The sequence below is a fragment of the Peromyscus eremicus genome, chromosome 4 (genome assembly GCF_949786415.1).
Source record: "Peromyscus eremicus chromosome 4, PerEre_H2_v1, whole genome shotgun sequence".
Taxonomy (NCBI): domain Eukaryota; kingdom Metazoa; phylum Chordata; class Mammalia; order Rodentia; family Cricetidae; genus Peromyscus; species Peromyscus eremicus.
The window spans coordinates 61,733,639-61,748,512 of NC_081419.1; the positions used below are offsets into that span (position 1 = coordinate 61,733,639).

At 45.0% G+C, this 14,874-nt stretch overlaps 1 protein-coding gene across 1 annotated transcript in view; it reads right to left on the reverse strand.

The window, feature by feature from the left end:
* The window catches only part of Zdhhc5 (zinc finger DHHC-type palmitoyltransferase 5), a 28,830-nt gene extending 20,727 nt beyond the window's left edge, over positions 1-8,103 (reverse strand). Inside the window, exons 1-2 of the mRNA XM_059260813.1 lie at positions 7,973-8,103; positions 3,474-4,624 (exon numbers count right to left, since the gene is read on the reverse strand). Coding sequence (XP_059116796.1) covers positions 3,474-3,577 — 104 coding nt within the window. The 5' untranslated portion in view covers positions 3,578-4,624; positions 7,973-8,103. The remainder of the gene's footprint in view (positions 1-3,473; positions 4,625-7,972) is intronic.
* Between the last annotated feature and the right edge of the window lie 6,771 nt (positions 8,104-14,874).

Genomic DNA, 14,874 nt, shown 5'->3' on the forward strand with positions numbered 1-14,874 from the left:
AGTTCCAGACCAACCAGGACTACATAGTGAGAATTTGTCTTACAAAAAACAAAACAAAAAGTAGCCGGCTGTGGTGGCACAGTCTTTAGTCCCAGCACTCAGGAGGCAGAGGCAGGCAGATCTCTGTGAGTTGGAGACCAGCATGGTTTACATAATGAGTTCCAGGACAGCCAGGGCTACACAGAGAAACCCTGTCTCAAGAAAACAACAAAAAAGTATTAAACTCCGACAGATGGGACCCAGATGCATTATCTTAGATGCAAATTCTAGTACCTACCCAGGAAAGAGTGTGTTTACTTAAGCAGATACTCTCCTGTCCAAACAGCTGAAGAGAGAAATGAACTAAGGCAGGATGCTCACCACTCCTGTCTGGCTTTAGTATTGAAGAAATGAAGTTGATGAGGAGGATCACCTCTAGGTAGACCCTCAACTACTCTTTGCAGACTCTCTGGGGCACAAAATCATCATTTCTTTGATGACCAGACCTAACTGGTAATTTCTGCTCATAGCTTTTCCTACTTAACAAAGAAGCATGGAGGGTAAATTATTCCTAATTAGTTGAAGCCTACATGCCTCCACTAATTATGTCTGCCAGCTGAAAGGAACTCTTCCTCCTGCTCCCAGTCCTCCAGGTCCCAAAGTAATTATCACCAGGGACCTAGACTGATGTAAGCGCCACTTGTAACCTAGTGAAAAGAACAGGAGGGTGACAGAGCAGTTACAGATTTATGGCCCCACAAAAGTGGGTTCAAACACAGCCTCCTTTACTTCTCCATTTGAAATCATGAACTCTTTTCACATGGCACATAGTTTTAAACAGTGTTTTCCAAGGAAATGAATCTCAAAGGGGGGGAGTGCACAAAAGTACCATTCTGAAGAACAGTGGTACCCCAGCTCACAAGTATGCTTATAGAGGAGACACTTCAGTCAGATGGAAAAGCAGTAAGACTTTCACAGGTAGCAAGAGCTAGGTATGGGGATGCAGAGACAGCCTAATAATTAAGGCAACTGTTGTTCTTCCATAAGACCCAAGGTGGATTCCTATCATGCACATGGCACTCATACAACCTTCTGTAACTCCAGTCCCAAGGTTTCTAACACCCTTTCTGGCCTCTGAGGGGACCAAAAACAAACAAACAAACAAACAAAAAAACAGCTAGGTGATAAAGTAAAATCAACAAAGTGCTTATGACTTCACAGGGTGGACAAGTGAGACTTTGGTAAGAAACAGGAACCCATAAATTTATCCTGTAGAAATTAATGATGGGAAAATCTCATCTATGATTTAAGGCTCTCTTAAATTTGTATTAGAAGCATAAATTTCAAATAGAGTCAATAACATCCTCTATTTTTACCCCCAAGCTAAGGATGTAGCTTAGTGTTAAAAATATAAGACGATACCCGGGGCGGTGGTGGCGCACGCCTTTAATCCCAGCACTCAGGAGGCAGAGGCAGGTGGATCTCTGTGAGTTCAAGGCCAGCCTGGTCCATAGAGCGAGATCCAGGAAAGGCACAAAGCTACACAGAGAAACCCTGTCTCGAAAAAAACCTAAAAAAAAAGACCCTAGAGTCAATCCCCAGCACCACAAAAAAACCAACTTTTTGCTACAGCTGACACAACACAGAATAAAGAGGAACCCAACTCAACTGGCACCAAAGAATGAAAAAGTAGGTTAAATAGCTTCAACTATCAGTAAGACAATGCCTGTCAGGACAATTCTTTGTGGGCAAACTGGTATAACAAGCCAAGCACTTCAATGGTTCCAGATTAACAAATTAAAAATAAGGATTGTGCATGTCTGACCTCAACGACAGTTTGAAAGAGAAAAAACACTTACTCCCCTGAATACTTTAGCTACTACAAGAGCTTGACTCCCAAAGGGAAACTGACATTCCTATTAGGTAGGTCTAAAGGTATTAACCTGATCCAGTTACATATCTCTCCTGACCCAGCACAACTGCTACTAAAGCACAAAGACAGGCTAAATTTTTGATTCTGCTTACACCAAAACAGCAAAACACACTGACACTGAAGAAGCATTCCTCCTTTTGCTACTCAACATATCAAAGGCAGTATATGAGTTACACAGGAGGAAAGAGATTGAAAATGAAGATCTTGGCTCCATGATCACTCCAAAAGATACAACTAGAATGCTAAATCAATGACTCAACAATAAAGCTCAGAAGGCTAGTATAGACTCATTATAAATTGGTAACAGAAAACATACTTGCTAGGTGGCCACAGCTACACACTGGGGACAAAAGAGGGGAAAATCAGTTTCCTCCAGTAAAACAAGTGTATGAACAGTCTTAAGATCCTAACTAGGAAGGCTGAGACCCTAGGTTCTAAGTAAGGTATCTTTGAATGCCAACACTCTTTCCCATCAGAATTAATGAACACAAGAACGGCCACTCCTTTCAGTGGGAACTAATGTAAATAACTCTTCTAGTATTTTCTTCTTAAATAAAGGCCACTCTTTCCTAGGAGCCTCTCCGTCTCCAGGGCTTAGCTCTTAAAAGTATAGAGAAAAGCATCTGGTCTCCAGGCCTTAGCTCTTAAAAGTATAGAGAAAAGCATCTGGGTAACACTACAAACCAAAACTGTCTCATTAGTATATCTTAACTCAATTCTCAGTGTTCAGAAGGCTAAGGCAGAAGGATCATGGATTTAGGGCCAGCCTGGGCTACACAGCAAGGTCCTGTCTCAAAATTCTCAAATCTCAACAACAGTTCTGACACAGCGAGGTAAAAACATGTCTATAGGCTAGGTGGTGGCGGCATATACCTTTAATCCCAGGCCAGCCTCAAAAAAAAGTCTACAATCCCAGAGGGAAGAGTACCACAAGTTTGAGGCCAACCTGATCTACTTAGGGAATTCCAGGCCAGCAAGGGCAACATAGTGATACCATGTCTCAAGAAAAAAAAAAAAAGAAGACAACAACAAAAACCTCTGAGGTACTCAGGTTCTATAATCTCTGGCCTCGCCTATGGCTTAGACATCCCAGGTGTGACTGACTGCTATTTGAAAAGACAGCACAGCCTGGTGATCCCAGCATTTGAGAGGCAAAGGCAGGAGGTTCTGTGTGTGTTGTGTGTGTGTTCATGGCCAACATAGCAAGTTCTAGGACAGCTAAGGCTCTATGGAGAGACCCTGACTCAAAAGAAGAGGAAGGAAAAAAATAATTTAAGTCTAATCTAGTTCTCTTTCTCTCATTTAAACTTCAAGCCTCTCTGAAGGTGTGTTCCTACTTCCTTCCTAGTTTATATCACCTGTGATGGAACTAGATAGGAAACCATGAAGACATCTATGATTCCAAAAGACAAGAAGCAGAGGGAAGTAGAAAACACCAACAGCGTAAAGGACAGGCCTCTACTGGCCTTCCAAGTAACTATGAAACTGAAGAAAAACTAGTCTTCACTTTCCATGGCATGACCCTCCCACCCCCAAATGCCACTGCTGGGAGAAAACTCACGTAAAGGCAAAGAAGAGTGTTGTAGCTCCCACTAGAAATATGGCGGCTGCTGAGACCGGTACATACTTGCTGGGTTTGAACCTCTTTCCAGACTCTGCGGGCATGTTGGAGCTCTGATGGAAGATGTGCCCTGCCGCATAGCCCAGGCCCACACAGCGGCAGAACAGACAAGAAAATGGGATGAGGGAAACAGAGAGGAAAGAAACTGGGGAAAACAGAAAATGCAAAATTATCACCCTTCCCCCTCCCAAACAAAAATGAAGGTCAAAAGATCTCAAATAAAGGAAAGCACATGGGAGGGGGAAAGGTGATTTCAAGTGATTAATAACCACTTCCCCAGAGTAAAGCAGAAAAGGAGATTAAGAAGCACAACTTGTACAATTCAAAACTTGAAGACAAACAGTAGGCTGTATGCATGCAAACAGTTGCAGGTGGAAAACATGGAGAGCCAAGCAGATCAAAGTATAGCTCATGGATGGAGGCAGGTCTTTAGAGGGAAGGTAGGAAGGAAAGAATATGGGGGACAGGAGGCTTTAACTCTTCTGAGGAGATACAAGAGCCGCTCCACAACACACTTCCACAAAATATGAGCAGCACCTAAGAGGCGTGCACTGGGTTTCTATTTTAATCCAAGAAGGAACTTGGGGTCCCTTCCAGCTTAAAGAGAAGCCGATTTTTTTAACTGCAGTCCTTGTCCTTTCTCGGCAGTCTTCTCGATACCACCTCTCACAACTTGACTTCACCAGGGCTGGTCGTCTGGCAATGGTGACTGAATTTTATTTATTTCTCTCTTGATGGCCAAAGTTGGACAACAGCTGTTAGAGGGTTGAGTTGTAAATCCTTTTCTTTGAAAGGGGAGAAAAACAGCAGTATCGTCCGTTTTCAATCTCTTCTTGTTATTCCCAAGCCCTTTAAGGGCTCCGTTCCCCAGAGAGTTCATGAAAAACTAAAAGGAAATTCAAAATCCTTGAAGCCATGTTCTTTCCAATAAGCAGAATAAGATGCAGTCGATTTCACCTGATGACAGTTTAAAAATTACTGTAGATAAAGTTCCAAAGGTGTCCCTGTTTCCAGGTTAGTCAATGTCTGATCTTTTGTCTTCAATCTTGGGTTTCCTGGATGCAGAGTTCAACTGGGATATGGTGCTTTACCTGGAGAAAACCAAATATCTTTATCAAAGAAATTCTTTCATGGTATTTCTTAAGAACCTCAAGACTAAAGCCCCACGAGCAGCTATTAACAAGTGCCTTTTGAAAGAAAGACTATTTATTTTCCACCTCACATCTATGTATGTGGGAATGAACTCTAAATGGAAAGGAAAAATACATTCCGAGTCCTTCACCTTTTCAAGGGCTACTGATTGGAAGGGGAAGAACCTAGGGTCATCCAAGGACTAGCTCTTAAAAGCCCATCTCTCCTGACAAAAGTGCAGGAACAACACATACCAAGAATATAAAACCTAGAAACAAACAAGAGCACAAAGTGAAGGGCACTACTAAAACAGACATTTCTCTTTGGACAAAGAGAATATGTATTCCCACAATGAAGAAAGGAAGCTTAAAAATAGGACAGCAGCTATCACTTCCTTTTTGTGTGTCTCTTTTTATGCCTATGCCTTTTATCGACAACACGAAATAAGCACAAGTTCAATGTTTGGCCTGCTGTAATCATCTATTAAGGGTCCTGCATAAGAAACGATCTTGCACCAATAGGTGAAATATTCTCTATGAGAAACTGGGTCCAACACCAGGATTGGTCGTTTTCTTCCAAATTCAATAGTTTTTAATTCCTAACACAGGCTATTACCCCTATTAGGAGGTAAACTAAGCTGCTTATAATCCAATGTGATTAGAGTAGCAATTATTTCTGTTGATCACAGTAACAAAACAACACAAGCACCTTAATTTTATAGGATGCTTTTCATCTGGTGATCTCAAAGCACTTTACTCACATTATCTGGTGACAGAGTCCCTTATCCTATTTTGTAAAATTGAAGGCTAGAGAATGCCTGAAGCCATTCTACTGAATCACTTGGGTAGCCAGGTTCAGAACCCAAGAGTTTAATTGCTGACATAAACCCTTTCTACCACACTACATGCCTAATGATAACTTGAAATCTACAGACCCAGATTTGTGCTTTAAAGTTAGAATTTCAAGTGAAAGCAGTTCTATTCCCCAAGTAGTATACTATTTGATACCCATAGCAGCTATTAAAAATCATCAAAAGATCTAGATACTGAAATACAAGTGTATTCTAGAATTTATAACTTCTTCTCTTACCTAAGATATAGAAGGCAATGCAGCCTGCTACAGTCACCACTCAGGAATAGTAAGTAATGAACACCTTTAATCTCAGTACTTAGAAGGCAGAAGCAGGTGGATCGCTCTGAGTTCCAAACCACCCTGGTATGTACAGCTTCCAGGCCAGTCAGGGATACATAGTGAGACTTAGTCTCAAAAAAAACAAAACAAAAGGGGGGGCAGGCAAGCAACATTAGAATGAAGACCCAAAGACTGTTGTAAGTTTTTATAGTCCTAAAAAACAGGTCCTATTTAGTCCTGATTTTACGGTTATTTCTGTTTGCTGAATTTAGGCATGAGTATCTTTATTAACTGGAACAAGCAAATTTCTTGATCTGTAAACAGTACTATTAAAGCAAATATTTCCCTCAAAACTCCAAAGATTAAAGAAGGAAGATTACATTACCTTAAATTTTATGTAAAGTTAGTTTAATAGATTATCTATCAGTTTGAATCCTATACTATTGCAGATCTCATTTACTACAGAATAAAAGCCACATAGACTAATACTGCCATGGTACAGCAGTCATGGAAGGACATGCCATTTTGGAACCACAAGAGATATAAATTAAAGCATCATCTGAAATGTTAGGATATTATTAGATGGGATAAGATAAAATAATTGATTGGGTATAAATAACAACACACCAAGTCCCAGCAAAGGGATGTGGTGAAGAGAAGACATGAAACCGGAAGGGTGAGTGTGGTTCATCAGTCACACTCCAGTGGATCCACATCATGATCAGCAAAGTGTACAAGAATGTGCATGACACATGCTGAGGGGGGGGGGGGGGGATCATGGAGTGAAAATATATATGTATAAAACAAATAATGCAGAGCTGGGTGTGGTGGGCCACACCTTTAATCTCAGCACTCAGGAGGCAGAGGCAGGCAAAACCTCTGTGAGTTAGAGGCCAGCTTGATCTACAAAGTGAGTTCCAGGGCAGCCTGTAGAGGTCCTGTCTCAAAAAAACAACAAATCTCATAAAACAAACAATTTAGGATAAGCCGTTTGAAGGCTTTAGTAAGGTTTAATACAAGTAGTTCCTTAGGAACAGTACCACTGACAGCACATGTATTATTTGTTATAACTAAGCATTATAAGCATAATACAGTAAACTTGAATGTATTGTAATGCTGATGCCATATAGAATAATGCACACAAGCTATGAGGTAAAGACCCAAGCTGAAGTTTTTAAAAGAGTATTATCATCACAGATTGAGGTAGGTACCCAAGTACCTGTCAACAGAATTCTTACAAACATCAGGTGAATTTACATGCGATAATGAGCACTGGAGAAATGTCTGATACAGAGCAGACACACACTGGGATAAAAAGATGGAGATGCAAACCTAAGATTATCCTGGACATACGGTGATATTTTATTTGTATTAAAATGTTATTTGTATGTTAATAAATAAAGTTGGTTACATCTACATGGACAAGATGGCATTAACCAGGAAGTAAACCCAAGACGACAAAAATGGTCTGCAATGTAACATAGATCTGATTCTACGACTACTTCTAGTAACTTTAGTCACTTTCTAGTTTCTCATTTTAGTGGTTTCATTCGGCCAACTGGTTAAGGAACTTTAGACCTCCCTATGAACAGACTCCTTCAGATAATTGTCAAACACATTCAAGCTCCACTAGTAAAAAGTACAAAGTACTTAAGGCATGGAGCACCTGGCTGGTGGGGGTAGGGAGAAGCAGCAGATGGATGGGAGAAAGAACAGGTAACCACCACAGGACGAAGCTCTAGCCAAAATAAGTATGAGCGGAGTGTGGGGCAAGGGGCCTGAGCCACCGAGCGGTTAAAGGGGAACAGGACTCGGTCCCCACCCGGCAGCTGGACTACGGAGAGTCAACGCGGGGGGCAGAGCTGACAACCCCTGGGCCAGAAAGCAAGGAATCCACCGAGCAGGGCCCGCCGGCGCTGAGAGAATCGCGGGCCGGGGACGGAAGGGGCGGCGGCTCGGCAACCGGGCAGCCCGGCACCAACCGGTTCCGAGCCCCGGTGGCCGTGGCTCTCCGGACTCTGCGGCCGTCCGTTTCGGGGCCCATGGAGTCCGAGGAGGCGTAGGGCCTTCACCTCCTCCCCTCCGCGGTCCCCCCTTCCCTAGAGGTCACTCTCCCCTCCCACCTCACTGGCCCGGGCACTTCCGGTTCCGCAGGGGCCAGCGTCCCCGGTACTCACCCCCGGCGCGGTGCCCGTCACCACCGCCGTCGTGGTCGCCGCCGTCGTGGTCGCCGCCGCCTCCCAGCAGTGCCGTCTGGCCTCTGAGAGGCAGCGCGCGGCCCCCGCACGCTCCACGCCCGCCCCGCCGCCGCGCGCTCCCGACGGCTGACGCTCGCCTCCGAGCCGGCGCGCGGCCGTTGCCCTCAGCCTAGGGTCTCCAGCCCTCGCGGCGTTCCCATTGGCTCCCCGGCGCGGGCGCGGGCGACGTCTCTCGCGGGGCACGTTCTTCTCATTCATGCGGCTCGCGCCGCCGCGCCCGCCCCCGTTCACTCTTCCATTCACCCCCCCACACACACGCGCCCCCGCCCCCACGCCGCTCCGGGACGTGCGCGCGACCGCGGGCGACCGCGGCGACCTCGCCTTCTGACTGGCTGCCGGGGCACGGCGCCGCAAACACGTAGCGACGCGGGAGCGCGCCCGTTAGGCCGTCGTGTCTGGCCGACGGCCGGGAGAGGGGCGTGGCCAACTGCGCAGGGTTGGGAAGGAGGAAATGGGCAGGCGAGACCTTCCTCTTTTGTCTGCTTTCCTATTTGTAGTGTATCCAAGAAGACCTCTTAAGAAAAAAGGATTCCACGTAATGTAACGAAAACACTCAAAAAAACGAGGAGACGCCTTTCTTTAGTTCATCAACCTCCTCCGAGTTAGCCTGGTACAGTCCTGACAAGCGTCTACGATAGCCAATCACCGGCAGGCTTTTCCGGCTTCCTGGCTTGCCTCTTCATTCATTGGTCAATCGTGTGAGGACTAGCTAGGACATCGCCGTCACCACCACCCCCTTTTTTTTTTTTTTTTTTTTTTTAAAGGAGAGAAACTTTATTTAAAAGAATTCGTTGGCGAAGTCTTCAGTGGGGCAAGTTCCCATACCCCGGCAGGATTCCTGACTGGTAGTGTGGCCTGGGCTATGGCTCGCCCACGGAGGGAGGAGGCGGCAGGGCCAAGAGAGCAATATAAGGTGAGGGTCCTGCCAACTTGGGTAGGTTAGATGAAGGAGCACGGCTGCCGGCCCTGGAGCCATACTGCCCAACGATGGAGTGAAGCGTTAGGAGTGCGCGCTGTGCGAGGCGTAGACACCTCCACGACTACACAAGGGATGGGCGCCTTGACCTCACCCAATTTGAGAAAACAGGCTGCAAAGAAAAGGCTTTCTAGAATAGCTCTTGTCCCTGGCGAGCTGCTGGCTAACTCTCCGTAGATCACGGCACTACATTTTGCCCTAATTAGCCCGAGACAGCTGTGGACCCTGTAGCTTTGCCATAGGGCTCTCCTCTTACAGCTCCAGGCCATCCCTCATTTGTAAAGCAGCTCTGTTACATAACAGCCCTTCAAAAAGGTGTCCCACCTGCCACTTCCCTGAAGCCAAGATCTCTCATGTGTCCACTGTGATTTCCAAGTTCTGTCATTGTCTCCTCGGGTTGACTTCAAATGTTGCTGATTTAACTTTTGACACTTTACCTTAGGCAGCAAGTTAATGCAAAAATCTACCCTTTGTTCTTTAGAGTCTGGTCTATTTCCTTCTCTGACATGGCATGTATTCTCATTTGTACTCCATTTTTACTACTGGCTTCAATCCAGCATTTATTACAACTGATTCGAGTTTATATTGACTGCTTTTAAAATCCAGCTATATGAAAAATAATTTTAAGGTATTAGATGGAGTTTCAGTATTTACGCTAACATATATTCTGCCTATAAACAATGTTTCCTTTAAACGAGTCAAATTTCATTTCTTTTTCTTGAATTTTAAAGCTTTATTTTCTCTGCTTCACAAGCTAAGCATTTTTATTTCCCTAAATGGGAAGCGTGTGTGTGTGTGTGTGTGTGTGTGTGTGTGTGTGTGTGTAAGAGAAAAAGAAAGGCGGGTGGAGGTTTGACAACTTTCAGGTGTTGGTTCTCTCTTGGCTTCCAGATATGGAGCTCAAGTTGTCAGGCTTCCCCAGCAAGCACTTTCACCCACTGACCCATCCTGGCAGCTCAATCTTTCTACTCAGAACCTGTGCAAACAATCATGTCTCTTGGCCAGACAGTACTAAATGGAAAAAGCATTCCACCATCCAACCGGAGGTACTGAATACCTCAGGGTCACTAGGGACATTAGACTGCTGGATTGTCAAGTTCAGTTTTAGCTGGATGAGCACTAGCAGAAACATAATCATTGTCCCAAGGATTAGCAAAGATTCTACTTCCCTTTCTTTAGGATCAAAAAATGTGTACCCCAGAAAGAATGTTTAATAGGATGTAACACAAAAACTTCTGGACAATAGTCCAGAGTAATATGTCGACCAAAACAGCCAGGCAGTGGTGGCACACGCCTTTAATCCCAGCACTCGGGAGGCAGAGGCAGGCAGATCTCTGTGAGTATGAGGCCAGCCTGGTCTAGAAGCAAGTTCCAGGACAGCCAAGGCAGTTACACAGAGAAACCCCCCCCCCCAAAAAAAAAATGTAGACTAAATATATTATCCAGATCATCACACTTGAAATCTATTACTTTGACAAGTATATCAAGTAATGCCTGATGCTTTCTCTAGTGTCGTTTCTCTGTGCTCTTTCTAATCCCTTTCACTTGAATTTTCACATGCCTGTGTATGGCAAACCAGCATCAGAGTTCGATTTAGCAAATAGAATACCTTCTTTCAGCAGTGTAACAATCAATGCGTTTTTAAAACTTCATGTTAAAATACTATCTTCACTCCTTGTCCTTGTGAAATACCTGTTTAGAGCTGGGGGCGAAGCTCACTGACCTAGTTTGGGTTTAGCATTGGCAAGGGCCTGGGTTGGAACCTCGGCATACATGCCCAGTGTAAGCTTCTGCTAAAAGACCCAGCCTTTTCTCTTTGATCCCTATCCCCTTCACTGCATTTTTATTTGTTTTTGAGGTAGAAGAGGCACACACATGACACAGAACCGGTGTGGAGGTCAGAGGACAACTTGTGGGAGTCAGTTTTCTCCAGACTGTCAGGTTTGGCAACCTGTGTGCCTTTACCTACTAAACCATCTTGCCAGCCCCCCACCCTCTTTCTTAACAAAACTTCTTGGAAGACAAGCCTGCATCTCACCTCTTCAGTTTACAGTACCTCAAAAGTCTATTTCAGTGGCGCTTCCATCCCGACCATTCCAAGACTAAGCCTTTCTTTTTCTTTTCTTTTTGTTTGTTTGTTTGTTTTTGAGACAAGGTTTCTCTGTGTAGCTTTGGAGCCTGTCCTGGAATTCACTCTGTAGATCAAGCTGGCCTTGAACTCACAGAGATCCGCCTGCCTCTGCCTCCCAAGTGCTGGGATTAAAGGCGTGTGCCACCACCGCCCGGCAAGACTACCTACGCCTTTCAAGGCCAGTTTTGATACGCATCAGTGCTTTGGGATCCATAGTGAAGTTTCCTTTTTGTTCCCATTATACTTCACACTCTGCCCCCACCTCCCACCTCCGGCTTTTTTTTTTTTTTTCCAGGGCTGAGAATGGAATCCAAAGCCTTATGCCTGTTAAGCGAAAACTGTCCCACTAGAACTACCTCCCAAACCCACTTGGCCTCTTAACTCCATCCTTTGTCCCTTATTTCCATTTTCACAGCACCTAAATTACTAAATTACACTGCTTAAAATGCTTTCTGTATGTTGGGAGACAGATATTCGACCACACTGTGAACCCCGACTTGGCATTTGTGTTAATTAAATAAAATTAACCTTGGGTCAGGAGGCTGAGTTAGCAATTAGTTGACAGAAAGTAATAGAGTACCAGAGGGCATCTGGAAGACACACAGAGAGAGAGAGAGAGAGAGAGAGAGAGAGAGAGAGAGAGAGAGAGAGAGAGAGAGAGAGAGAGGGGGGGACAGGCACCAGGGAAGGATTTTGAGTGGTGCGGCTTTTTTTGTTTTGGTGGAGCGGAAGGACAGGCTTTTTGGAAGATGTCAGCAAGGACAGAAGGTTAGCTAGTTGCTACTCAACCTCTCTGAGCTAGCAGGTTTTCACCCCAGCCTTTGAATCCCAAGTCTAATTTATAAATAGAATGATAGAGATTTAGTTAAAGCTTTAGTAGCAGTGACGGAGCAGGTGCCTCCAGGAACAGAATTCCCGCCAAGCTTCGGCCTGAGTGGCCGGCTGCTGCCAGAGAAACAGGCCAGTAACTTCAAGTCACAATTGTTGGCTGAAATAGCAGTAGTCTGAGGCACAGCCACTGTGCTGAAGATGAAACAACATCTATATTTAAAGGTCAGTGGCTGTTATGAACTTTCAGCCCTAACTTTTTCTAAGGCTCCAGGTGCTGTCTATTCTGTACCTTCAGATGGATGAATAATGGCTCAGACTTCAACAATGCCAAAACTCACTTGCTAGTCTCTTACTCCCTCCTGTAGTTTCCCCGCACCTGGAATCCTAGCACTTAGGAGGGCTAAGGTAGGAGAATCTCAAGTTGGAGACCAGCTTGGGTTACACAGTGAGACCCTGTCCAATAGCTGGTGAGATAGCTCACATTGGTGGGTAAACAAAGGTGCTTGGCTCCTCAAGCCTGGTGACCTGAATTCCATCTCCCAAACCCACATAAAGTTAGAGAGGACTGACACCACTTCATAGGTTGTCCTCTGACCTCCACATGTGCTGTGGCAAGTATCCCACAAACATACACCATGCACATAGATGCCCCCCCACACACACACACACACAAAAAAATTATAACAAAAATTTAAGGAGCCAGAGAGATGGCTCAGCAGTTAAGAACTCTGGCTGCTCTTCCAGAGGACCCGGGTTCAATTCCTAGCACCCACATGGCAGCTCACAACTGTCTGTAACTCCAGTTCCAGGGGAATCTGACACCCTCACACAGGCATACATTCAGGCAATACACCAAAGCACATAAAATAAGAACAAATAAATCATTAAAAATGTTTTTTAAAAAACTGAAAAATTTTTTTATGGGGCTAGAGAGATGGCTCAGCAGTTAAGAGCACTGGCTGCTTTTCCAGAGGTTGAGTTCAATTTTCAGCACCCACATGGTGGCTCACAGCCATCTATCATAGGATCTGATGCCCTCTTCTGGCCTGCAGGTATACTCACAGAGCACTCATACAAAAAAATATAAATTTTTTAAAAAATTATATAAGCCAGGTATGGTGGCACGTGTAGTAACTCCAGCAACTCAGCACTTGTACTGTGGAGGAAGACTGAAGGGTACACACTGAATCTGAGAGTAATCACACACACACACACACACACACACACACACACACACACACACACACACCAGTCAAGAGCACTTATTTAGCAAAAAAAAAAAAAATAGGCCAGGTATGGTGATGTATGCCTTTAATCCTAGCACTTGGGAAGCAGAGGCAGGCAGATCTCTGAGTTCAAGGTCAGTCTGGTCAACACAGCAGGTTCCAGACAGCCAGGGCTACACGGAGAAACCTCATCTCAAAAAACCAGAAAAAGAACACGTATTACCTTTTCAAAGGATAGGATTTGGTTTCCCAGCACTTGTTACAAAGCAACTCGAAGGCTAAACTCCGGCTCCAGGGATCTGACCTTCTGACATCCCCAGTCACCATGCATGCATGTGGTGCACACATACACACAGGCAAAATACACACACACACACACACACACACACACACACACACACACACACTCACTCCCCATAATCATCCTTGATTCCATTTTCCTTTCCTTATCCCTTTCATCTGCAAGTCCTATCCATGTTATTTTCAAAATATCCCAAGCATGGATGGTAGCACTCTCCAGCCCTGTCTCTGCAGCCCTCATCCTGTCCTCCACCAATTCACACCTTGATACCGACACAAAAATGTCCCATTTGTTCCCCAGCTTCTCCAGAGGCTTGCCCTCTAATCAGCTCTCCACACAGCAATGATCTTTTCAAAATGAAGAGTGGGTTAACTAAACGTGTGTGTGTGTGTGTGTGTGTGTAGGGGGGGTGTCCTGGAGGGAGATGGGTACACAGGGACAGAGGACAGGTAAGTAGGGGAGGCCAGTAGGAAAATCAACCAAAACTAAATAGGAAGATGCCAGAAGGAAATCTGTCACACGTAAAGTGCATCGTGCCATCATTCCTCTGCTTAATGACTAGTCCTGTGATCTCTCCCACTGCTGTGGATAAACTCTGCTTGACTCTCATTTATGAACATGCTGTCTCTGATGGCTCCAGCTCCCTCCTGCCTCACCTTTACTTTGGTTTGGTTCATTACACCCGACTACAGTGCTTTTTCCTCCATTAAACTCAAAGCTTGCTTTTCTAGGATTTTGTGTTTCTTCTAGTGGGAAGCTTTTCTACGAGTACTGTTTAACTTTTCCAGGTCTTACTGGAGATGTACTCTCTACAAGGGCCCTCCCTGAGGGAGACCAGCTCCCTCTTATTCCCCCAGGGTACTCTTGAGCAGGGAAAAATGAGGAATTTGTAGATAGAAATATAGAGGAGACAGACAGAAAATACAGGATAGCCTCAGGAGGGCCTGGGTCTCAACCCACCAGTCCCTTCTGTCACTACGAAGGGCTTTTTAAAGAAATGCCAAGGGATGAGGCAAAAGACCTCCCCCCAGCACAGCAAGTGCAGACCATCCCAGACATCTGGGACCATGCAGGTGGTCCAGCCATCCCCTATTGCAGCCCTGCTGTGTAAAGCAAGCTCAGATCTAACTAGAAAACCTTTGTGGACTCCCACACCTCCCTCCCTAACTCTGTCCCATATCCCCCAATTTTTTTTAAAAGATTTATTTATTTATTGTGTATACTGCACACCAGAAGACAGCATCAGATTTCATTACAGATGGCTGTGAGCCACCATGTGGGTACTGGGAATTGAACTCAGAACCTCTGAAGAGCAGGCCAGTGCTCTTAACCACTGAGCTATCTCTCCAGCCCCTC